Here is a 23,320-nt window from a genome sequence, read left to right as displayed (position 1 = left end):
AATCGTTTTCCAACAAGAAAGGTCCTGTATAAAACACAAATTGGACAAGAAAATGAAACAGCAAGACAAACTTTTTGTTAATTGACTCACAGAGATCAGATTGAAAGTGAAGGCAGGAACACATAACACATTCTGCTGTCACTTGAATAGTGCCAATGTGTGTGACAAGAACTCTTTCACCATTAGGTAATTGGACAAAAGATGAGATAGAACTGGTAATTTTAGTGAACAAATTGATCGAATGGACAATGTGATTTGTTGCTCCAGTGTCAAGGACCCAAGTTTGTTTATCAAAGATTGTTTTACTAGCTGGATTATTGGCAAAAATGGAATGTTGCATACTCAGGCAGACAGAATCATGAAAAGAGTCACAAGGATTACCTGAAATGGCAGAATTGGCTGTGGCTATAGCATCATTGGAATTACCAGAAGTGGATGCATGAGAATTCAGTAGAGATAGCAACTGTTGATATTGCTCTGAAGTGAAAGGGAAGGGATTGTTCTGCTGCACAAATTCAGATTGACCTTGGATATCATCTACCATAACCTGATTAGCCTTGGCTATCTGTCCATTCTGCTTGTAACCTGGAGGAAATCCAACAAGTTTGTAACACTTTTCCATAATATGTCCAAGCTGTCCACAGTGGCTGCATACAAGTCTTCCTTTGCTAGCATTGCCCTTGAAATTTCTACCATTGCTGTTGTTTGAAGAAGAACCTTGATTGAAGACTTGGTTCTTAACAGCAAGTGCAGCTGATTCAATGGAAGGAGTACCATTAAAGGTTGAAAACCTTTGCCTTTCTTCCTGGATTACCAATGAAAAGGCCTTATCTATTGATGGAACAGGCTCCATCATAAGGATTTGAGTCTTGACTTGTGAATAACAATCACTCAATCCATTGAGAAATTGCATTATTGAGTCTTGATGATAAAGCTGTGTAATCTTATCATTTACTCCACAAGTGCATTTGCCACATGAACAGCTTGGCAAGGGCCTGAGATTCAACAGTTGATCCCAAGTAGCTTGAAGATCAGTGAAAAATGTTGTTACTGTAGAATCTCCTTGCATTATACTAGAAATCTGCTTCTGGAGCTGAGAGATTCTTGGTCCATTTGCTTGTTGAAAACGGATCTTGAGTGCATTCCACACTGCACGAGCTGTGTCTCTGTAAATAACACTAGCCTTGATGTGAGGTGAAACAGAATTTAAGATCCAAGATGAGATCATCGAGTTGCATGTCGACCAAGCTTGCTTCTCAAGCGGTGTAATCGCCATTGCAACAGTGATGGAACCATCTACAAAGCCAAGTTTGCTCTTAGCATCCAAAGCCATTATCATTGCTCTAGACCAGGTTGGGTAATTATCCTCAGTCAGGTGTGGAGCAACGAGGATCGCACCAGGAGATTCACCATGATGCAAAAAGAATGGACTGCGAGGATCTTCCATTGGAGAAAGCTCGCGATGTGAAGAAGTAGATGAGGTAGTTTCTGTGTTTGACGCCATTGATAAAGGCTCAAGCTCTGATACCATATAAGAAAATACAGAAACTATGAAGGAGAAGATAATATGCGAGAGAGAGAGAGAATGAAAATAATGATCTCAATTGAATAATGAATCTGTACAAGCTCTGCGCCTAAATACTAAAACAGAGACCTGGAGAAATATCCCAAATCTGTTACAACCAACAAATCTGTTACTGCACGTGTAGGAGTCTGTTATTCCACGTGTGAGCTTCCTCCAACTTAAATACAATGAAAGCTACAGGTAGTTTTATATACAGGAAATACAAAACTACAACATCATCACTACACTAATGTCGTTTATACAGAAAACAGAAAACTTATTTCTTCTTCGTTGCTTTCTTCTTCTGCTTTATCTCTTTTCTGTCTTTCTGATGTGAGCTGCAATCTTGATAAAATTTGGGAAACTAATAAGAAGAATCAAAGCGCCTGGAAGTTCCAACCAATCTGCAGTTACAGTCATTGTTAGTAAATCGATAGGAAAAATTACTCGATTGAATATGACCATTTGGTTGGATAGCAGATATTATGCCGGCAGTGATAGCATATGAATGTTGATGAATGTTTTGCTAGTTGGGTGCAACAAAAGATGCTTAGGAAGACGCACAAATCGAAAATGAGATTTTTTTTTTTTTTTTTTTTTTTTTTTTTTTTTATGTTCCCTCTAAATGAAGATGAGAAGGTAAGAGTTTCAACCAGACAATTCCAAGCAAGATTCACATAGATTGCATTATTTAAAAGCATTATTAAAGCATAAACATGATAAATCAATAGTGATTGAGAAATGTAGTGGGAAAAAAAAGGCGCAAAACAATAGCAACGAAAGTGAAACATTTGAAATGTATAACTCAGAAATAAAACATTTTAAAGTGAAAAAGAGAAACCATAGTGATAGGACAGCCACAACCTCGGAGGCAAGGTTTTCAGACCCGGACCGTTCATTGAACCATAAAAGGGAGAGGTTCAAGGTTTTTGATATCGAATCGAGGTCGAACCGGGGTTGAACTGTGATGACGTAATAATTAATTTAATAATTAATTAATATGAAATAAATAAAAATTAATGCATAAAAATGAATAATCTTGACTAAACATTTAAAGAAATTCAAGTATTCGGAGACTACAAAAAATAAAATGTATTTTTCACAGTTTAATAAGGATTTTAAATAGATATTTTCTTATCATTTATAATATTTTAATACATTTGTACATTAGTCAACATAACCGTATCTTTAAAAGCCATGATTTATACCATTAAAATATTTTAACTATTTATCAACCATTGAACAGATTAGGAACGGTACAATTTTATAGGTGGCTAGCTGTTAGGCATTCCAAATCTCAAGGTTTAAAGTTTCAAGGTGGCTAGTTGTTAGGCATTTGAGCATCTGATCTGACCATGCCTTTGAAAAATGAGAAGTATCAACATTGCCTTTGAAAAACAAAAAAGGCTTCTCTCTCGCCCAAACACTATTTTGCAGAACCCATACTCTCTCTCTGGGATAGGCTCCCCTCCCGTTCAAATTTCTCCCATTTCCTCTAGTTTTTATCCAGATGCAAGACACGTGTCAGAAAAATATCCAACGGCACAAAACAGGCCATCCAAAAAACTAAATTATTTCTCACATTGAAACCTTTTAGCAACTAGCAACCAACTTCTCTTTAGCAAACCCACAGACCAGCAACAACTTCTAGTGGCAGACCCACGGCCGGAAATACGCCAAGACCGTTGCCGTCTACTGTCAAAGATTACTTCGTAATTTTTAGGACAATCCTAGAGTGGAGATCGGTGCTGGGTGAGGTGGAGATCGACACTAGTGGAGATCAACGCTGGGTTCGTCAAGGGTTTTGGGAGAAACAAGGCTAAAGGGAAAATTTTTGGAGAAACAAGACTGAAGGGAATGAAGGGGAAAAAAAAAAAAAAATGAAATGGCAGCTAGTGTGTTACGCGGGTATGCAAACCCACAGACTAGCAACAACTTCTAGTGGCAGACCCACGGCTGGAAATACGCCAAGACCTTGCCGTCTACTATCAAAGATTACTTTGTAATTTTTAGGACAATCTCCATTGCCGAAAAGACCTCAGATTTCTCAAGATTTGCTTCCTTAGATAATTTACTCCTTTTCTTTTCCCATTTCGTAAATTTTAATTGTGTTTTCTTCCACTTTAAAATCATTTTGTTGGGTTCACTTGGTTTGCCTTTGTAACTCATGTTGTCTTTACCTTCAATTGCTTTATTTTTGGGTTTGTACTAAATTAATACGAACAAACTAGAAAGAGTATGGGATGAAATTAGGTTGCAGTTATGAAATTTATGGAAATTGGAAAAAAAGAAAAAACTAATGAATGAAAACGATAATGGCAAGAGACCCAAAATAATGGGTTTGTATATCCTGGGTGTGTTTTAAGGGTTTGTCCACCTTAAAATTATTGAAACCCAGTTTAGTTACGAAATGTTTGTAGTCTTGGCAACGCTGTGATGGTGTTGGTGTATGGCGATGGCAGTGGCGGTAGCAGTGGCGGTGGCGGCTCTGCTATGGGAAGTGGCCAGCGGTCCGGTGGGTTTGACAAGAGAGGTTGGTTGCTGAGAGAATAATAAATTGAGTTTTTTTAAGGTGGTTTGTTTTGTGCCTTTGGATTTTTTTCTGACACGTGTCTTGCATCCGGATAAAAACTGGAGGAAATGGGAGAAATTTGAACGGGAGGGGAGCTTGTCCCCTCTCTCTCTCTCTCTCTCTCTCTCTCTCTCTCTCTCCTTGAAATCTCTTGTTCTTCTTTCCTCTTAGACCAAAATCACAAAGTAAAGATGTCATCTAGTCCACTATGGAGCTGCGCTATGAAGAATGAAGTCCATAGTGAGATCCCAAAGAAATGGCAGATTTGATTCTTTTGGACCACCATTTTTTAGGGGGGAAAAATGGCAGTTTCGTCAATTCAACCAATCACGAGACTCAGACGCAAGCTTCAGTAGCAGCCATCCTTCCTCCTCCGTCAGAATCCCTCGTTCCTTCGATCTCCTCTACAAAGACCATTTGCTCCAACAATCAGCCCTCTCCACCATTCGGTCCTCTCCACCATCAACTTCTACTCTGAAGGGGAGCAGAATTTAAAGCTTGTTTTTCTGTGTTTTATTTTTATTATTTTTTTTAAGGTTCAGATTCAAAGGGAAGTAGGGAACCGTGAGAAGTGGTCTGATCACGGTTCTCAGAACCGTGAGGTCCAACCGCTGTTCGCACAGGTCCTTACTTTTTTCCCATAGAGGGGTTCTTAAGGCTAAAAGAACTGTAAAGATGAGCGGTTTGAGGTTTTCCCGGTCGAATCGTACAGTCCGGTCCGGGTTTCAAAACCTTGCTTGGAGGCCATGACAACCTCTTTGATCTGTAACTTCAGGGATTTTAGTGGAGATGAGGGAGAAGAGATGGATTTTATGGATTTTAGAACCTATTAGTTTCCCCAAACTTATCTCTCATGTGTAGATTTTAATTTGGTTTATTATTATTATTTTTAAATTAACGTGGCGGTAAAGTTGGCAATTGATATGGTATAAATTTTTTTCTTTTATTGTTTTGTTTGACACATTAGCTTTTTTCATCCAAGGACAACAGTAGGGACTAAGTTGACACAATACCAAAAATGTTAGGGACCAAATTAATATAATTGAAAGGTTATGGACTAAATTGAAATATGGTGTAAAGGATAGGGACCAACTTTGTAATTTACCCTAAATTTAATCATTAAACCACATACTTCTAACATTCAAGATGTTCCATTATTGTTATTAAAGCTAAAGCTCATGTCGAAGTCCGATTATCTTAAAGCATGGAGATTAGTTTGTAGTGCAGCCAGTGGTGGCACCACGTTTAGGCCAGGGTGGTCCTAGGACCATCCTGACCTGAAAAAAAAAATTATATATAATAATTTAAAATTTTTTATTTATCTACCCTTAAAAAAAATTTAGGAACACCCTCAAAATTTTTTTATGCCAATAAAATTAAATTTTGATGGATTTTTTATTCTACTTTCAAGCAAAAAGAAAAAGCTCCAAAAAAAAAAAAATTTGTAACAGAGCAAGCCTACCAGGGAAAAAAAGCCCAACATCAATCCTAACCAAAACCAACCCCAACCAGATTTTTAAATCAAAATAATTATTAACTAAATGCCCAATCGGCCCAACCCAAATGGATTCTAAAAAAAAAAACCAATCAAAACCCAATACGCTCCGCCGATTCATCATTCATCAAATGGTAAAGCAAAAACTAAAATCAAAAACCTAACCTAAAGAAAAAAACCTCATCGATGAAACGACCAATGGACCAAGCATTGAAGTACATTGGCGCGACGGCGCCTCCGCTTGAAACATGAGCAACAAAGCACATTAGTCACTGCATCTGGTCTCAAACTTAAGCAATAGAGCACATCGGGCATCGGAGATCACTCCGATTAGATCAGAGCTTGCGACACTTTGGCTTGGCCTCGAGTCCTTCCTCGCCTCAACGTGTTGCCGCGGCCCACGGCGCCGCCCCTCAGGCCTCCCTTAAGGTATTTAAGTTCTCTTTTTCTCTCTTACATCTTTGGGTTTGCTGTGGAGTGTGGAATGTGGTCTGAGAGAGAGAGCTCTTTCTCTTTGAACTGAAATGAGAGTATGAGACTCTCTTTCTATATCTGATTCTCTCTCTTTCTCTTTGAACTGTAATTGGCTTGGCTTTATAGCTAAGAGCTTTACTTTGTAACTTTACAATTATTTGCCCCTGTTTTGACTTTATTCGTTGGTGTGTTTTGTGTTGGTGAGTTTGTCTTTTAGTGTATTGTGATTATTGAATTTATCTAATTGGCTCTTCTTGTGACTTTTGTCTGTTGAGTGGGGGGTGGATGGGGCCATAGGGCCGTGTGGGGTGGGATATTTGAACTGGGGAAGTAAAGGCATGCAGAGGCAAGCACCAATACATTATAAAAGACAAAATTAAATTATGTTAGACACTAGGTAGTGGGTTGAGCCGTGGATAATGCACATGGGTAGGGGCGGACCTACAGTAGGGCAAGGGGGGCCATTGCCCCCCCCCCCCCAATTAAAAAAAAAAAAACTGGTATACAAATCAATATGAAAAAATCACCGGCAAACTCTCATAAAAAAAAAAAAAAAAAATCGACAAACTAAGAACTACAAAATAAAAAATAAATATGGAATGAAATCTGAGAACCTAAATTACAATTCTCAAATTTTTACCCTAACCTCACTCTTCCTCCACTCAACCTCATCAAGCATCAACGCCTCCTCTAACCATCACTGCTGCGTGCTGCCTGTTGCTGTTCTTTTCCTCAGAGATCCAGACTGTTGCTGCTGCTACTCCTCCTTAGATCCTTGATCACAGTCACACACGGTAAATCTAAGAAATTTCTCTCCTCTCTCAAGTTTATATTTTTGTTTTTTTGTCTTTGCTATATTGCTCTGCTTAGTGCCTTAGCTGTTTGCCCTCTACCCTCTGCGTTTTTCTATGGACTGTGGTGACTATGTCTGTGTTGACTGTATTTGTGAGTTGTGGCTTTTATTGGATTGGTGTGTAACGTTTGTTCACTGTGCTTGTGTCAATGTGTGGACCGTAATTGTTTGTGTTTGTGGCTTTGTATTGACCATTGAGTATTGACTACCGTGTAATTTGTTTGTGGCTTTTTCCTTTTTGTGATTGTGTGGACTGGTTTCAAACTTTCAGTGTTTGTAATTTTATTTTTTTGTTTTAGTTTTAACTATAAAGAAATAAAGTGACTTGGTTCTTTGGTCATAGCACCATTGGTGAGACTGCGTCATAAGTGACTTTTTTTGTAACCAATTGACTAAGTCTTTGGTCTGATTGTTTGGGTTTTATCAAAAATTTTGTCGTTGTCACTTTATGTGACGGGGCAAATATTAGTAATATATATATATATATATATATATTTATATATGAACTTGTGAACTTTGTTTTTGTCACTTTATGTGATGTGGTTAATATTAATAATATATATAAATTTGTGCTTGTCTTTTTGTGATTATTTTGGTTTTAGATTTTTTTTTTTTTAGTTGCGAAATCCTTTTTTTTTTTTAGTTGGTGTATGGAATTACAAAATATGGAAATAATGAAACATTTTTGTTTTTTGAATTTGTAGATCATGAGTAAGTCCACTACAATATTAAATTTTTTCAAAAGAAAAAATTTAAATAATTCTGAAGTCATAGCTGATGATGCAAGATTGCCAACCCCTAGCGTTGATGTCCCAATTTTTGAAAATCTCCAAACAGAAGTTCCAAATGTCACCATTGACGAAAGTACAGGTTTTGTGTGTGATCCTGGAATGTGTAAGCAAATATGGGAATATGATGCTAGTGAACGGGATGAAATTCAAAGAGCTTACATTAAGCTTGGTCCATACCAACCTAAACTAGAAGAGTACAAGAAAACTAAATTTGGAAGGCATTCTCATAAATTTAAACATTCATGGTTTGCAATTAAGGAATTTAGTACATGGCTTGAATATTCACCTAGTAAAGATGCTGCTTTTTGTCTACCATGCTTTCTCTTTGACAAGCCAACTGGGAATTCTGAAAGTCATGTATTCACTAAAAATGGATTTCGGAATTGGAAGAAAGTTAATGATGGAAATAATTGTTCCTTTTTGAATCATATGGGGAAAGAACCTAACTCTTTTCATAGAGCTTCTGAGCAAGCCATGACAGATTTGATGAACCAGTCTCAACACATACAAAAGGTACTTGAAAATTTCAATTCTGATCAAATTGCAAGCAATCGATTGCGGTTAAAGGCCTCAATTGATGTTGTCAAAGTGCTTACATTTCAAGGACTTGCTTTTAGAGGATGAGATGAAAGTTTTGATTCAATTAATTGTGGGAATTTTCTTGAAATATTGGATTTGGTGGTATCATATAATGAATATGTTGTAGAAGCGATAGAGAAAGCTCCCAAAAATGCCTCTTACAAATCACCAAAAATCCAAAAAGAAATCTTACATGTATTTTCAAACAAGGTGAAGAAGGCAATTCGTGAAGAAATTGGTGATGCAAAGTTTTGCCTAATTGTTGATGAAGCTTGTGATGAGTCAATGAAGGAGCAATGGCTATTGTTATAAGATTTGTAGACAAAGATGGTTTTGTTTGAGAACGTTTTTTTAGGGTAGTTCATGTCCCCGATACTACGGCATTAACCTTAAAAGATGAAATATATTCTATCTTGTCACATCATAGTCTGGATATTCAAGATATTCGAGGGCAAGGATATGACGGTGCAAGCAATATGCGAGGTGAGTGGAATGGATTAAAAGCTTTGGTTTCAAATGATTGTCCATATGCTTACTACATTCATTGTTTTGCACATCGCTTGCAATTAGCATTAGTGGCAGCATCAAAAGAAGTTATTCTTGTTCAAAGTTTTTTTAATAGATTATCATCTATTGTCAATGTTGTTGGTGCTTCATGCAAGCGTACTGAGCAACTGAAAAAAGCTTATGCTGATCAAATTGCATATTTTGTTGAAATTGGTGAGCTTGAAACTGGAAGAGGACTTACTCAGATTAGCACATTACAATGGGCTGGAGATATTCGTTGGGGTTCTCACTTGAGATCAATTTCTAGCTTGGTAAATATATTTAGTCCAACATGTGAAATTTTACTTAAGATCATCAAGGAAGGAAATACTACTTCCCAACGAGAAGCAGCATACTTATGTTATCATGCTATGATTTCTTTTGAATTTGTGTTCATTTTGCATCTCATGAAAGAAATTATGAAGATCATTGATGCACTTTGTCAAGCTTTGCAGTGTCAGTCTCGAGACATTTTAAATGCGATGAATTTTGTTTCATCCACTGAAGCACTTATTCAAAAATTCAGAGATGAAGAGTGGGATAATTTACTTACCACTGTGAAATCATTTTGTGAGGCACGTGATATAGATGTCCCAGATATGAATGCTCGTTATGTTGAGAGAGGAGGTCTAGCTCGTTATCAACAAGATGACTTCACAATTGAGCATCATTATCGGGTAGATATTTTTTATGCTGCAATAGATTCTATATTACAAGAATTAAATCATTAGTTTAGTAAGCATGCGGTGGAATTGCTTGATCTTGGTTCAGCTCTTGATCCTAAAGAGGCACGTGAGTCCTTTAGAAGTATAGACATTTTGTTGTTAGTAAGCAAGTTTTATCCGAAAGACTTCACAAATCAAGAAATGATACATTTAAAGGTAGAAGTTGATCATTATGAGCACAATGTAGTTCGGCATCCAGACTTCAAGAAGCTATCAAGTATTTCTGAGTTGTGCCAATGGTTGGTAAAAACCCGAAAATCATTATTTTACCCATATATTAATAGATTGATTACACTTGTGCTTACTCTTCCAGTTTCTATTGCAACTACAGAGCGAGCATTTTCAGCCATGAATATTATCAAGAATAGGCTTCGTAACAAGATGGAAGATGATTTTCTAATGACTCTATGATTTTGTACATTGAGAAGGAGATTGTTGCAAAATTTAGTACAGAATCAATCATAGACGACTTTCGAGACTAAAAAGAGCGTCGAGTTCCATTTTGATAAATGTGTTGAAATGTTTAAAAAACACTTATTTGTGTGTTATACTTTGTCGACATTTTTTATAATATCAAATGTTTAAGAAACACTTATTTTATATGTAGTATTTTGTTGAATATGAAATAGGTGTTAGTTTTTATTTTCATAAAAAAAAAAAAAAAATTGTTTTAAGCTTTGCCCCCCCCCCCCCCCGCCCAAGGTTCAAATCCTAGTTCCGTCCCTGCACATGGGGTGTGTGCTAGATTGCTAGTAGTTAGTAAAAAATAAAATAATGAAGCAATTAAACAACAATAATTAATAATTTAATTAACCAATACATTATAAAAGACAAACAAATTAAATTGTGTATATTGAATGAGATGTAGCTCGTAGTATTGATAATGAGATTATCATGCAACGATTTCAAAATATGAAAACTTGTAGAAGGCAGTTGTAAACTTTATGTATTTGTGTGTTTTTTGATTATTGTTGTTGTCAATATATGAATTTCTCTTTTTATTAGATTGTGTAATTTATGTTTCTTAAGGAATACCATGAGAAAAATTCCTGGAACTGCCACTGAGTGCAACTATGCTTAGTCGAAGTAGGGCAAGAAACGTGCTTGGAGGGAAAATTCGAAGAGGTGTAGCCAAGTCTTGGCTTGGGTCCATATGGGAGGATGATAATAAATGAGAGACTTTCTTGTACCTCTATGCAAATTGAACCACCTTAAGCATGTTTTTAGCTGTGAGTTTCTTGTTTGTCAGTCAATTCGGTGTATTTGTGTTTATCAAGAGTAGTTTCGACGAGCGGTATCCGGTAAGTAATACTGCTGGCTGCCTTGGTACAATAAGTTTGAGATGGAATAGTGTGAAGATATCACTTGTCATGCCGCTGTATGAGCTGGCAGCCTCCAGTGTAGTGTTCTTGCGACCAACGCAAGTGAAAATGAGAGTTACAAGTTGTTACTGCTTCTTGATTCAGCAAGCTTAGTACTTTGAGCTTCTAATAGAAGGAAAAGAAAAGAAAAAAGAGGTGTTCTGCCAACAGTCTTTTGATAACAAGATGTTTTTGGTCACAGGTTGAACTCTTTTTTTTTTTTTTTTTTTTGTTAGTTTCAAGGTCAAAAAAAAAAAAAAAATTTACCACTTGAATTTTTTGGAACTGCTAATGGTAAAATTGATGATCCAAACGTCAATAAACTGCATTCTCTTTTGTTCTTAATCCCATATGAATGCCCTTTTGTTGTCAAACAGTTTATGTTATTGCCTCACTTTTTTGTGTATTACTAAAATCTGAAGCGTGACATTTATTATTGCTGAACTCCTGTTGTGCCACCTCACCGTCATGTCATTCGCCACATAATTATTATTTATTCTTTTTTTTTTTTACCAAAAAATATATATATAAATAGATTATTGACTTTACATATTCATTTTTGTCGGTTTTAACATTTATATATATTTCTTTTTTATTTCCAATTTTCCTATAATTTTTTTTACATTCACTTATTTTTTAAATATTTACATTTTTTTCAACCTTTCTTCTTTCCTTACATTTTCATCTCCCTACTACCCTCTACTTTAATATTGCTATTCATCTTTCCCTTCATCTTCTTTTATTTGTCTCTTCTTATTCCTTCCCTCTTACTATAAATTTGTCACTCTTTTCCATTCTTTGCATATTTTTTTCTCACAAAAAGGTTCTCTCTCTCTCTCTCTCTCTCTCTCAATATTTTGGTGGATTTTTATTTTTTATTGCATCTCCACTTTAGGTTGATAAATTTTTGTGTTTTTAAGAACTCTAATTTAGGTTGATACGATTTAGTTTTGTGTTTTAAGTTATTATTATTATTATTTTGCTCTTTGATTGTTAAATTTTATCTGATTACATTATAAAAAATAAAAGATAGTAGATAAAAATAAAATAGTATTCCATTACATAGCATAATTTAGATAATTTAGTGTTTATTGTTATATCTTTTAATTTTTCTTATTTTTTTCTTTTCTTCTATTTTACTCAATATTGAAATTCAACCACATCCTCCTTATCATTAAATTATTTATATTTTCTCTCTCTAAAAAAATTGTAATATTTTACTTAAATTAAAATAAAAGAAAATTGTGCTCATCAAATTGTACTCATTTTTTTTTAACATTTACACTTTTTCCAACCTTTCTCCTTCTCTTTACCTTTTCATCTCCCCAAACATTCTACATTGATATCACTCTTCATCTTTCCTTTTATCTTCCTTTATTTTGTTTCTTTTTATTATTATCCTCTTAGTATAAATTTGTCATTCACTTTTCCATTCTTTACATAATTTTCTCTCACAAAAAAGTGCTTATTTCCCACTCTTTCTCCCTCAATTTTTTGGTGGATTTTTATTTTTATTTTTCTTGCATCTCTATTTTAGCTTGATAAAGTTTTGTATTCTTTAGAACTCTATTTTGGTTGATGGGATTTAGTTTTGTGTTTTATTTTTTATTTTTTTATGACTTTGATTGTTAAATATTATCATATTGCATTATAAATAATTAAAAATAGTATAGAATGTACTATTATTAAATTACATAGAATTATTTGGATAAGTTAGTGTTTATTGTTATGTATTTTATTTTTATTTTTTTCTCGTATAATTTAGTTAACATTTAAATTCAGCAACATCCCCCATATATATCATTAAATTATTTATATTTCCACTCCTTTTTATTTTAAAAATTATTAAATATAATATTTTGCCTAAATTAAATAAATAAAATTGTCCACATTAAGTGGAGTAATGCTAGGGAAACACTCATTCTCACACCCAATGCTTCAAAGGAAGAATGAAATACAAAACAAATCAAGTTAGAAACACTGAATTAAAAAAAAAAAACTAATAATGCATATTTAATGTCATAGAATCATCATCAAATTTTGGAAAATGATAGGTTGCCAATGGAGAGAGAGAGAGAGAGATGGTATAGAAAAAAAACCAAACATCAATTAGTAATCGTTGATTGGAAAATAAAGAGGTTGTAAGGAGAAGTAAAAAATAAAATAGAGATTACCGTGTAAAGAACATTAAAAACTTTACAGTGTAGTAACATAAACCGTTAATTTCACTTAAAAAATTAAATCAACAATCAACAATTAAATTACAATCATAGTACTAAATTTAAATTTAATTAAACTAATCAAACTCTAACTATGGAAACCATATTAATCATAACTAAAAAAGAGATGTTCTCTGATAGTAGTAGAAATTACATAAGAAATAAAGTTAGAAAATTTAAAAATCCATTTTTTGGCATTCATTTAACCTTATTTATTTAATATATATATCTATATATATATATATATATATATAATTTTCATACACTATTACTTTTGAAAATTTAATGAACAATGCTACCTCTCATTTATCGTCTTTGTTATGTAAATCATTAGTTAGTAAATATATAATAATAGTAAGGAGCGTTACAAATGAGATCACAAAATATATTTATATATATATATATATATAGAATTAATTAGTCACTATCATTATGGAGAAGTAGTCTATAATTTTATGCATCCAAAAAAGTCGAATATATAAAGTTTTCTTAAAGGTATGTGTAAAGATTCACTATATATATGTGTGTATAAAGGTAAAAAAGTGTATATTTAAGGTTTTTATTAACTTAAAAACTAATGAAAAACCAATGGTTAAAAACTAAAATTATAGTATTAATAAAATATTTAATAAGACCATCCTAAAAAAACTATCACGCGTAATGCACGGGTATGCAACTAGTAAGTGTAATTAGCAGTTGCAAACAGGAAGTTATATGAGCTGCAATGTAAGGGTTGGACACAATCACCAAGAGTCTTATAGCTCGGAAACATAGCATTCTCTATTTTATTAAGGAAAACATGGTTCAACTCCCTCTACCCCATTGTATTATTGAATAAAAAAGAAAAAGAGTGGAATACCAAACTCGATCGATCCTTTTGCATATTGTAGTGTCATGCTAACCAAAACTCTGCAACAAATTTTAGACGTCCGTATTCTGCGTTTATTTTTTCATTTACTGTATAACAACTCTGACAAACATTTTGCGGTTATTTTTCTTTTTCACTTTGGTTCTCCTTCCATTGTAAGAATTAACCTTCTCTAAAAGTTCCCTTTTCCAATTAGCTATCCTGTTTAATTTTCATCATTCACTCATTGCTTAACAATGTATGCATGAATCACATGGTAAACTGCTCTTAATTTCTTAATTCAAATGGTGTAACATTAACCTTTTTTTTTTTTTTTTTTTTGGAGAAATAAGTGTTAACATTAACTTTGAAACTTAACAGTAATGTCAATTTTCATATTTTTATTTCATTTACCAGCTGAACATGTAAGAACATCTTTGTTTCAAGAGACACAGGAAAGGTATTCTAGTTGGTGTGTGTAAAAGTCTCTTATTTGGAGACGATGCAGTTATGTGGTTCAGCAAGTATTACTCCTATATTCAAATTATGGAAACCTAAGAAGAAGCTTCACTTTCTTTTGGTATGTAAAACTGAACTGGTATTTTTGAATTCTGAGTTGGCCTTGCATTTGACTCAAATCCCTGAAAAAAAGTACAAACCAACAATCAAATTCATACCATGATACCAATGTCTTTGAAAATGAATTTGCTTCTTGCTGAAGACAAAAGCAAACACATAAGCTTAAAGTGAACAGGCACTTTAGAGGAAAATTGTTTCTGTTACATTTCCTTCTTCATTTGCTAGTTTTTATATTGTTTCCCTTACTTTATGACTGATGTATTCACTGGTTCTTGCATTAAGTATCTCGAATGATGTGCCATCAGTAGCTTTCCCAAGACCAGCAGTAAATGTTACAGAAGATTCATACCTACCTACCTTAATACATATTATTGAACAAAAACACACATTATGGATTGGCTTCCCACTTCTATTTTTAGTTTTTAACTCAAAAGCAAAGTAATTATTATTTTTTCTCTTTGTAATTATCTTTTAAATCTCAGAACAACCCTTATGACTTCTTCCAAAAAGCAGGTGATAGCAACCACTCCAACTTTGAAATGCCTTCTTTGATATATAGGATGTATAACTGTATAGGACTACCATCCACTTCAGAGATTCCAACGACTAAAAAGACATGTTGATTAAATCAATTAGGATATTGTATAATGAGAACTATCTTGCATCTGAGAGATATTTTTGATTTAGAGATGGTGTAGAGAGAGAGAGAGAGAGAGAGGCAAGGTTACCATAATAACTTGTCAATTAGTAAATATACTATTTGTCAAAAAAATTGACAAAATGCTAGGTCAGATTTGGAACTCGTTAGTCATATCATAATCAGTTTTTTTGTTAAATAACAAAAGCTTATGATTATATCATCATTCCTTAGGGTTAGTCCTGCACATCCTTAATTTCTGCGGAGTACTTAATCAAAATGATGTCATCCCAGTTCAGAAACACTTACATCATGAACAGCTTCCCTTAATTCTCTCACTTGCTCCCTTGAAACTGTCCTCACCTATAAAAGAGAGGCATGTTGGAAAGTGCAAATATGGAGTAAGAAAAAGGTAACAGAACCAATATTGCATTTATTGGTCGAGAAAATTGTGTGCTTAGTGAAGGACCTTCTTGAGTATTGTCCAAGTGACACCCTCAGTGCAGGGAGGAACTGTAAGAGAACCAATGTATCTGTAATACTTTCTGCTCCCAAACTGAATCAATCCTGGGTCAATGATCCCCAAAGGTTTCTCTTCTTCCCCAGCTGACTTTATGTGGTGGAACAGCTTTGGAAAAAAAAGGGAGGGGGCATAAAGAAAGTCAATAATCAAGAAAATTCATGGGAAGAAATAATCACATGTCAATCGAAGATTTTGATTCATTCATGAAGAACAATACTCTTCTAATGCATGTGTCAAAAGTATGCTATTACTTTTGCATTCCAAACCATTTTAAATAACCTTTAAATGGCTCCTTATGGATGCTTTCATCTATATATATATATAAAACCGAAACCTTTGAAACTCCCACAATTTTCCACATCATCATTTTAATTTAAAAAAATTTTAATTTTTAAAACTAAATAGTGAGACAGTCCTAATAGGAGTCTCTTTTATATATATATATATATATATATATATATAATAGACAAAATCTTTGAAAACCCTAAAACAATCTCCTTTGTCCGTCTCCACTAAGAGAGAAAACCCTAAACTTCAATTTCTTTGGTACGCTTGCTATTGCTTTCTCTTATATATATATATATATATATATATAAGAGACAAAATCTTTGAAAATCCTAAAGCAATCTCCTCTGTGTTCTCCACTAAGAGAGAAAATCCTAAACTTCAATTTCTTTGGTACGCTTGCTATTGCTTTTTCTCTTTTTTGTGAATTAGTTTTTTTTTTTTACTTTTGTTTTGTATGGAGTAGTACTTTACAAAATATAGTATAACTACAAGTATTGTAGTAAGTTTGCTAACTTTTTGTGTGGTTCAAAGATGCTATATTCTATATTATTTTAGATTATATAACCTTAAGCTTTACCTTATGGAGACGTATGTACAAGTTTTCAATTCCTTTTGTGTGGATATTTTCTCACAATTATGGAGTAAGGTATATGCACTATATGTTATCTTATGTTTTCTCTTATGGTGTCACGCTTCTTTGTTTATTAATTAAAGATTATGTTAGAAGCCTATATTATTTGCACCTTCAAAGTGTTCGACAATGTTTGAACCAAATTTTTCATCAATTAGGAAGAATTGGATAAAAAAAATTTAGAAAAGCTTTCCATTCTTACTGAAATTGTCTCGCAATAATGACTTTTTGTTTGTTTGTTTTGTTTTTATAATTTGTAGATTCTGAATGTTTTGATTTTTAATTTTATTGTCTTTTAAAAGTTTGACCATCTAAATTTTTGGGTTCAATTTTTTGCAATATTTGAAACAGTTTAGCAAATTTCAACTATTATAATTATGGATTATTCTCTTGAAGGTAACCTATCTTTCTCTTATATTTTTTTATTTGGTAGTCATATATATTTTGTTTTGTTTCAATAATTTCTAAGCAGTGCCAGTAAATTTTCTAATTTTTTCCCCTTTCGAACGTTTTAACATCAGAACTTTTTAGTTGTTTTTTTTCAATATCTAAATTTGGCTTATTCATCAAATTGTAACTCAAAAAGATAGGAGCAATTCACGCAATAGTATAGTTTCATAATCAATTTAAAATTTTATAAAATTATTTTAGTTTATTATAAATAGGTAAGTCCCCTGCGTTGCACGGGTTTCCGACTAGTTTTCTATATTTCATTGCCAAAGAGATAAAATGAAGGGTATGTAATGACTTCTGGGGAACTTAAAACCTTAGCTCTTGAATGAATACTCTTTAATGGGTGTCATAATGAAATTATTTGGTAAGGACAACTATAAGGATAGTATTCGTAGAAACCTATGGAAGGTTAGATTGAAGAACTCCACATCTGTGGCTTCAAGGTGCTCCAAAAAGGAGATATTTGTAATAGTTGTACATTTGTAAAATATACTCGAGGCCTAACATTGTCACTCATGACAAGGGTGTTTTGGTTTAGACAACACAATTGCTAGACTAGCCTTTCTCGTCCAGCATAAACTAAAGGGTTCTCATTATGATTGTTCACATATATAAACAAACTGCAGATAGCAGGCATACAATTATCTTTTCGTCTGTTTTAATGTAATAGATTATAGATCTCTTTGAACATAATTCTTGTGTAGTGTAAATCTCATTTGAAATAAATGTGTCACGCAGCTATTATAAAACACAAATGAATTTTTCAAATTGAAATTCTTGGCATTGTTTGTGATGTTAGGTCCCTTTCAACATTGAGATCTATGTTCATTACTGTATTGACAAATTAAGAAGATCATGGATACATGTACTTTTTTAAGTATGTGCATGGTAGTATACATGCATATAATATATAAAAGCATGCATTTATATAAATTATACTTATGTGCATCATATTATGAATGTCTTATGTATATATGCATGAGAGAGAGAATCATCTAAATTCCATTGAAAGGAAGGGGCTAGGGTGCCAAATTTGTCACAGTTGCAATAACATCCGTCTCATAACTATAGTTTTAATAAACAATGTGATGCATTTATTTCAATAGTACATAAATATATGCATATGCATTTATGCATCTGTAGAAGCAGATGAAAATAAAACCATCTAAATACCTCTGTAAGCAAGGGATCAGGGTGGCCATATTTGTAAACAATTCCAATAGCAGCTATCTTGTTAGTAATGGGGTTTGTATGAACTATATGGAGCTCCAAGTCATACCTGAAAGCAGAAGATTAGATTTTTGTACAGAAATAAAAGCAATGTTTGGAGTGGGTTGTACAAAAATCAATTTGCCCGTAGATGCATCAAATGAAAAAAAGAAGGCAAACAAAAACCTTGTTCCATTGAATGTGTGCTCAGATGGTGAATGCCAATGACCCTGTAACAGATTGTAACGAGTCCCATTTATGTCAATATATCCGGCATCCCCCTTCCAGATCACCTGATGAAACATCCATTATAGATAATAACATGGTCAATATATTTCAACTCATTTGGTATGTGTGTGTTTTACATCTTGGGCAATGTTTGTGTTTTCAATTATATTTTGGTAGTGTGTAAATGCACGAGTGCAACAAAATTTTCCATTACATCTTGAAGGAGTTGAAGCTTAGAAGGATCATATAATTTGTCCATGCATGTGATGCGTGTTTCTATAAACAAAATAAGTTGATCATTGAATGGTCCAAGCTGGTGGGTATGCAACTTAAGCATTCATTAGATTAAGCTTGCAAACATAAACTGAATTGGTACATAATAAAAATCATAATTATGAAGAAGAATAACAAAGTATATAGTCTCAGTGGCAGCTGACAGCTCACCATAATGTCATGTCCTCTGTTCTTCACAAAAGCCTGAGCTGGTTTGTAATTCCTTTTCAAATTGTTGTAGTTACGAATAACTTGCACCCTTCTGTTCAGAAGATCAATAGGAGATTGCAATTTTCCATTACCACAAGCTTTCCAAAGTGGATCTATTTTGCCCCATTTCGTTGGACCTTTACCAGTGTCTTCAAGGTAAGCAAATGGAGATTCATCCTCTGCAAGGCATGAAAAGATTATTTAAATACAATGATTCAAAGTAATCATGATCTGATATTTTATGATCTTACACTCCGGCTCAATTGGTTAGAAGTGCGTTAAAACTTCCCATTTTATCTTCAATATATTTTTTAAGATAAAAAATCAAAAAATTTATTTCTAAAAGTAGCACCAATTGTTGTTTTGTCATATCATAAATAGGATGGTTGATAAGCGATAACTAGTCCATTTGCGAAGATGGACATGGGGCCTGGCCCCCCCTGCCCCAAAGAAAAAAAAAGGGAAATTTTTTTATTGGTTATATGTTTTTATATTTCTAAAGTTTCACTTCCGTCGTCCAAAAACTTTGACTCCGTTCCTTTTAATTAGCCTAATCCAACTAGCAACTATCAAACTCAAAAACCTAACAAAAACAAAACTTTAAAATAAAAAATAAAAAATAAAAAATCCTAGTTAGCCGAATATTAGAGTACTATCTAAATGATAAATTTTTAGTATTTAAAACATCAAATACCAAAAACACAACTGTACGAGACATTTCAAATGCTATATTAAAATAGCAAAAGTAAGTTTTGGTTTACAAAAATATATATATTTTTTTTGCAAAACATGATGCTCTTAATAAACAATATTATTTTGTCTTTGTTGGTAGATGATTACATCTTAATATATTAAGAAAAAAATGATTTTGTGTATTTATCTTGGTTGATATTTTGTTAGTACTATATAGATATATACCTATTTGGATTTTTTTTTCTTACGCTTTGGCGCCCTAGCTTGAAATCCTAGGTCCCCAGTGAAGTAAATGAATAGAGAGAGAGCATCTTATTTTCTCAAACATTAAAAAATATATATATATATATATATATATTAAAAAAGAAGGATTGTTTCCTTGTTTTTTTCTCTTGGCCTTGGATCCTGATGCAACAAGTAAGAAAGAAGCTAATACCTACTTATTCTAAAACATTAACCCAAAAAAAGGAGTTGGATTTTGTTTTTGTTGTCTTTTTCATGAGTCCTTGCAGGAGATGGAAAGAAAGTAAGAAACAATTCCTTCAAATCTCAAATGATAATAATAATAATATAAAAAAAGACCAGCAAAATCGTTATTAGAGTCCTTGAAGATGAAGTGAGACAACATTATGTTTGCATTCCTACATAACTTAAAAAAAGAAAACCTACATGACAAAGAGAAGAGAAAGAGATAACATACCCACTTCAGAGTCATCATCTGCAGAGACATTGTAGAGGTGGGATGAGAGAATGAGAGAAATGAGTAAGAGAAAGATGATACTGGGGTTGGTGTGGAAGGAGGTCATGGTTTTTGTTTTTTTTCTTTTTTACTTGGCCTTTGTTGGTGTTTGTGTTTAAAACTTCTGCATTGCCTATGCTGTCTCTGTGTCTGTTGCTCTTTATGGTGTTGGAGTTGAATTAGGAGTGCATTGCTTTCTATTTTGGGAACCCAACTAAGCTAAGTACCCTTTTAGGATGCTCACTCTTTCCCATGCATGGAATGGTTATGAGGGTTTAACGGGATAAACAACTTTCTTGTTGGAGACTTGGATTTTTTCTTGTTCTTTTTATTATTATTTTCTAAATTGATAAAACTTTTTGGATGAAATAAAATTTCTTAAAAAAATTTTAACTTCAAATTGGTTTGTAGGAAAATTTTCCCAATCCAAAGTACATAATATGGGGGGGGGGGGGGGGGGGATAATTTACATAGTTTATTCATTTTTGAATTTTCAGAATTTTTGTATTTAGGATTGTATTTCCTTGATTTTAGGCATTTTACATGATTTTTAGTCAAATCAAAGTTCTATTTTAGGTGTTTTAAGGAATTTTATTCAAATCAAAGTACTACATTTTAGGTGTTTTTAAGGATTTTTAGTCAAATCAAAGTCCTAGTAGAATATAGGAGTATCAGTTAGAATCAGAATATTTTGAGAGGAAAAATAAGTCTTTTGGAGCCCATAAATAAGCTTGCAATATGTAAAACGAAATTATGATAGTTCAAAATATCTATAATTGTTTTCAAGAGAGAGGTTTGCTCTTTTTAGTTTTTACAGGTAGATTTCAGGTTTTCCTTGTTGATTCAAGGATCTCCGTTTTGTTATGCTAAGACGAGATCTAACCCTTATCACATTTTTCATTTTGTAACAACTACATGGTGATTAATAAAACCATAGTCGTGTACTTTTATTCACATGAAATTTTTAATGAGTTATAGGACTTGTTTTAATAATACATTTGAATGGTTTTATGTGTTGGAGGAAAATGAGTTGGACCATGAGAGGAAAATGGGATAGAGGAAAACTTTTCTATTTCTCAAATTCATTAATTGTCAACTCAAATGAGTATTTATGTGAAATTTTAATCATATTACTTAGTTAATAATTATGGGACCTATTAAAATGATTTAACATGTTAATTTTTAATTGAATATTCGCATATACTTGTTTAAATGATTTAACGAGTCATATAATTATATACATGTGGTTGCTTTTGCATACAATCATATAATGGATTAGAGAAGATTCTTCATTGGAAGAAAACTTCAATATGTTTTTCTTTTATTTGGAAACAAAAATCTACAACCTATAGACTTGTTCTAACCAATATTATAAAATTGAAATTCACACAAATTATATATTTAAATTTGATTTGTTAAGGTAACTTTGTGATTAGGATTTGAGTTTCTACTAAGTTGTTTATGGACAATTTTAAGATAAAAAGATTTACCTGGTCTTCCACCAATAAGTTTTATGGGAGATACAAAGTATAACATTTGATTTTAACAAAAGTTCTAAGTTATCAACTTATCATTGCTCATGTAAAGAGATAAAGATAATTTTGCTTGAAATAAAACGGTAATTAATAATCAGTAAACAGGTGCCATAAAAAGTGTCATGATTCATTTTCATTACTAAACAAGTGTTATAAATTTGTGAATAGTGAAAATGCTGAACATAAAACACTAGGCTTTGACTCTTCGGTGTTTTATTGTCTTAGGGAACTCTTTTTTTGCCATTATTTTCGGTAACAGGGAAGTTTTCTTTTTCCCCTTTAACACCTAATATAGTGTATAAATGTATTTAAAATTTTACCTTTTTAATAAATTTCCTTATTGAAAAAAGTCTATTTTGATGTAATGAAATGACCCAAGTTATATCTGATGTATCAAGAGCCTTGTAACTCAACTAGTTGACAACTTCCACGATTTCCAACAGAGACATTCAAGGTTTTAATCTACATTCCTCAATTATTGAACTACATAAAAAATAAAAATAAAAACATAAAAATTATACCTGACATTTTCTTATCTAAGGAAATCTAGAGTGACTTAATTAAACCCAACTCATCATGACTTTTTTTTTTTTCTTGTACTTAATAATTAATTAACTTGAGTTATCTAGAAGTCAAGAGCGTTATTATTTATATTCTTTCGAAATTAACTTGACTTGGATTTGAATCCCCATCCCCCACTTTGTTGTTAAAAAATAAAAAACCTTGAGATATCAAGAGTTGTTGAACAATTTACCCTAACAATTAGTACTTACATGATAGTAAAATTTTGAATTGAATTTTTTGACTTTGCATATGAATAACTCCTCTTTCCATAATTAATAATAGAAACATTAATTTGTTGCTGGTATTTGATTATTTTGGTTTTGGAATGAATAAACTACTCAAATTTGTGCTTTACTTTGAATCTATTTGTTTTCCTCCTACAAAGGTTTATTGACTTGTTTCATTTGTGATTGTCATGTAGGACCTAAGGAGTTCACTGCATTATTTTACAGTCTACAGTATTGGCGGGTAAGTAAGAGGTTTCAAATTATAATTGATATTAACTCTCTCAAAAAAAAAAAATTTATAATTGATATTAAAAACACTTTTTTTTTTTCTCTTCAAATTCAAATTTGTTTTTCTAATTGTCTACTACTCTATTGCAAATGCCTCCGGATATTTTGAGAGATTTGATAGGGACAGGAGTGGCAGAATTGATTCGACTGAGTTGTGAGAGGCACTTTTGAGTCTGGGATTTGCTGTCCTGTCTGATCACCAGTGGTCTGTTGGCAT

The 23,320-nt window shown here is 32.8% G+C and overlaps 2 protein-coding genes across 2 annotated transcripts; one reads left to right on the top strand and one right to left on the bottom strand.

Moving 5' to 3' along the window:
• Positions 1-8,804: 8,804 nt before the first annotated feature.
• Positions 8,805-10,010, top strand: LOC126691507 (uncharacterized). The gene is made up of 3 exons (XM_050386541.1): positions 8,805-9,551; positions 9,606-9,816; positions 9,913-10,010. The coding sequence occupies exons 1-3, from the start codon at positions 8,805-8,807 to the stop codon at positions 10,008-10,010; spliced, it is 1,056 nt and encodes a 351-aa protein (XP_050242498.1).
• Positions 10,011-14,580: 4,570 nt separating this feature from the next.
• On the bottom strand, positions 14,581-20,556 carry LOC126691506 (alpha carbonic anhydrase 4-like). The gene is made up of 7 exons (XM_050386539.1): positions 20,451-20,556; positions 19,019-19,236; positions 18,533-18,639; positions 18,311-18,416; positions 15,712-15,870; positions 15,552-15,605; positions 14,581-14,667 (listed from the first exon to the last, which is right to left on the bottom strand). The coding sequence occupies exons 1-7, from the start codon at positions 20,554-20,556 to the stop codon at positions 14,581-14,583; spliced, it is 837 nt and encodes a 278-aa protein (XP_050242496.1).
• Between the last annotated feature and the right edge of the window lie 2,764 nt (positions 20,557-23,320).

The sequence above is a fragment of the Quercus robur genome, chromosome 7, assembly GCF_932294415.1.
Source record: "Quercus robur chromosome 7, dhQueRobu3.1, whole genome shotgun sequence".
NCBI classification, from domain to species: Eukaryota; Viridiplantae; Streptophyta; class Magnoliopsida; order Fagales; family Fagaceae; genus Quercus; species Quercus robur.
The sequence above is the reverse complement of the archived record's forward strand: the minus strand, read 5'-3'. Positions and strand labels throughout refer to the sequence as shown.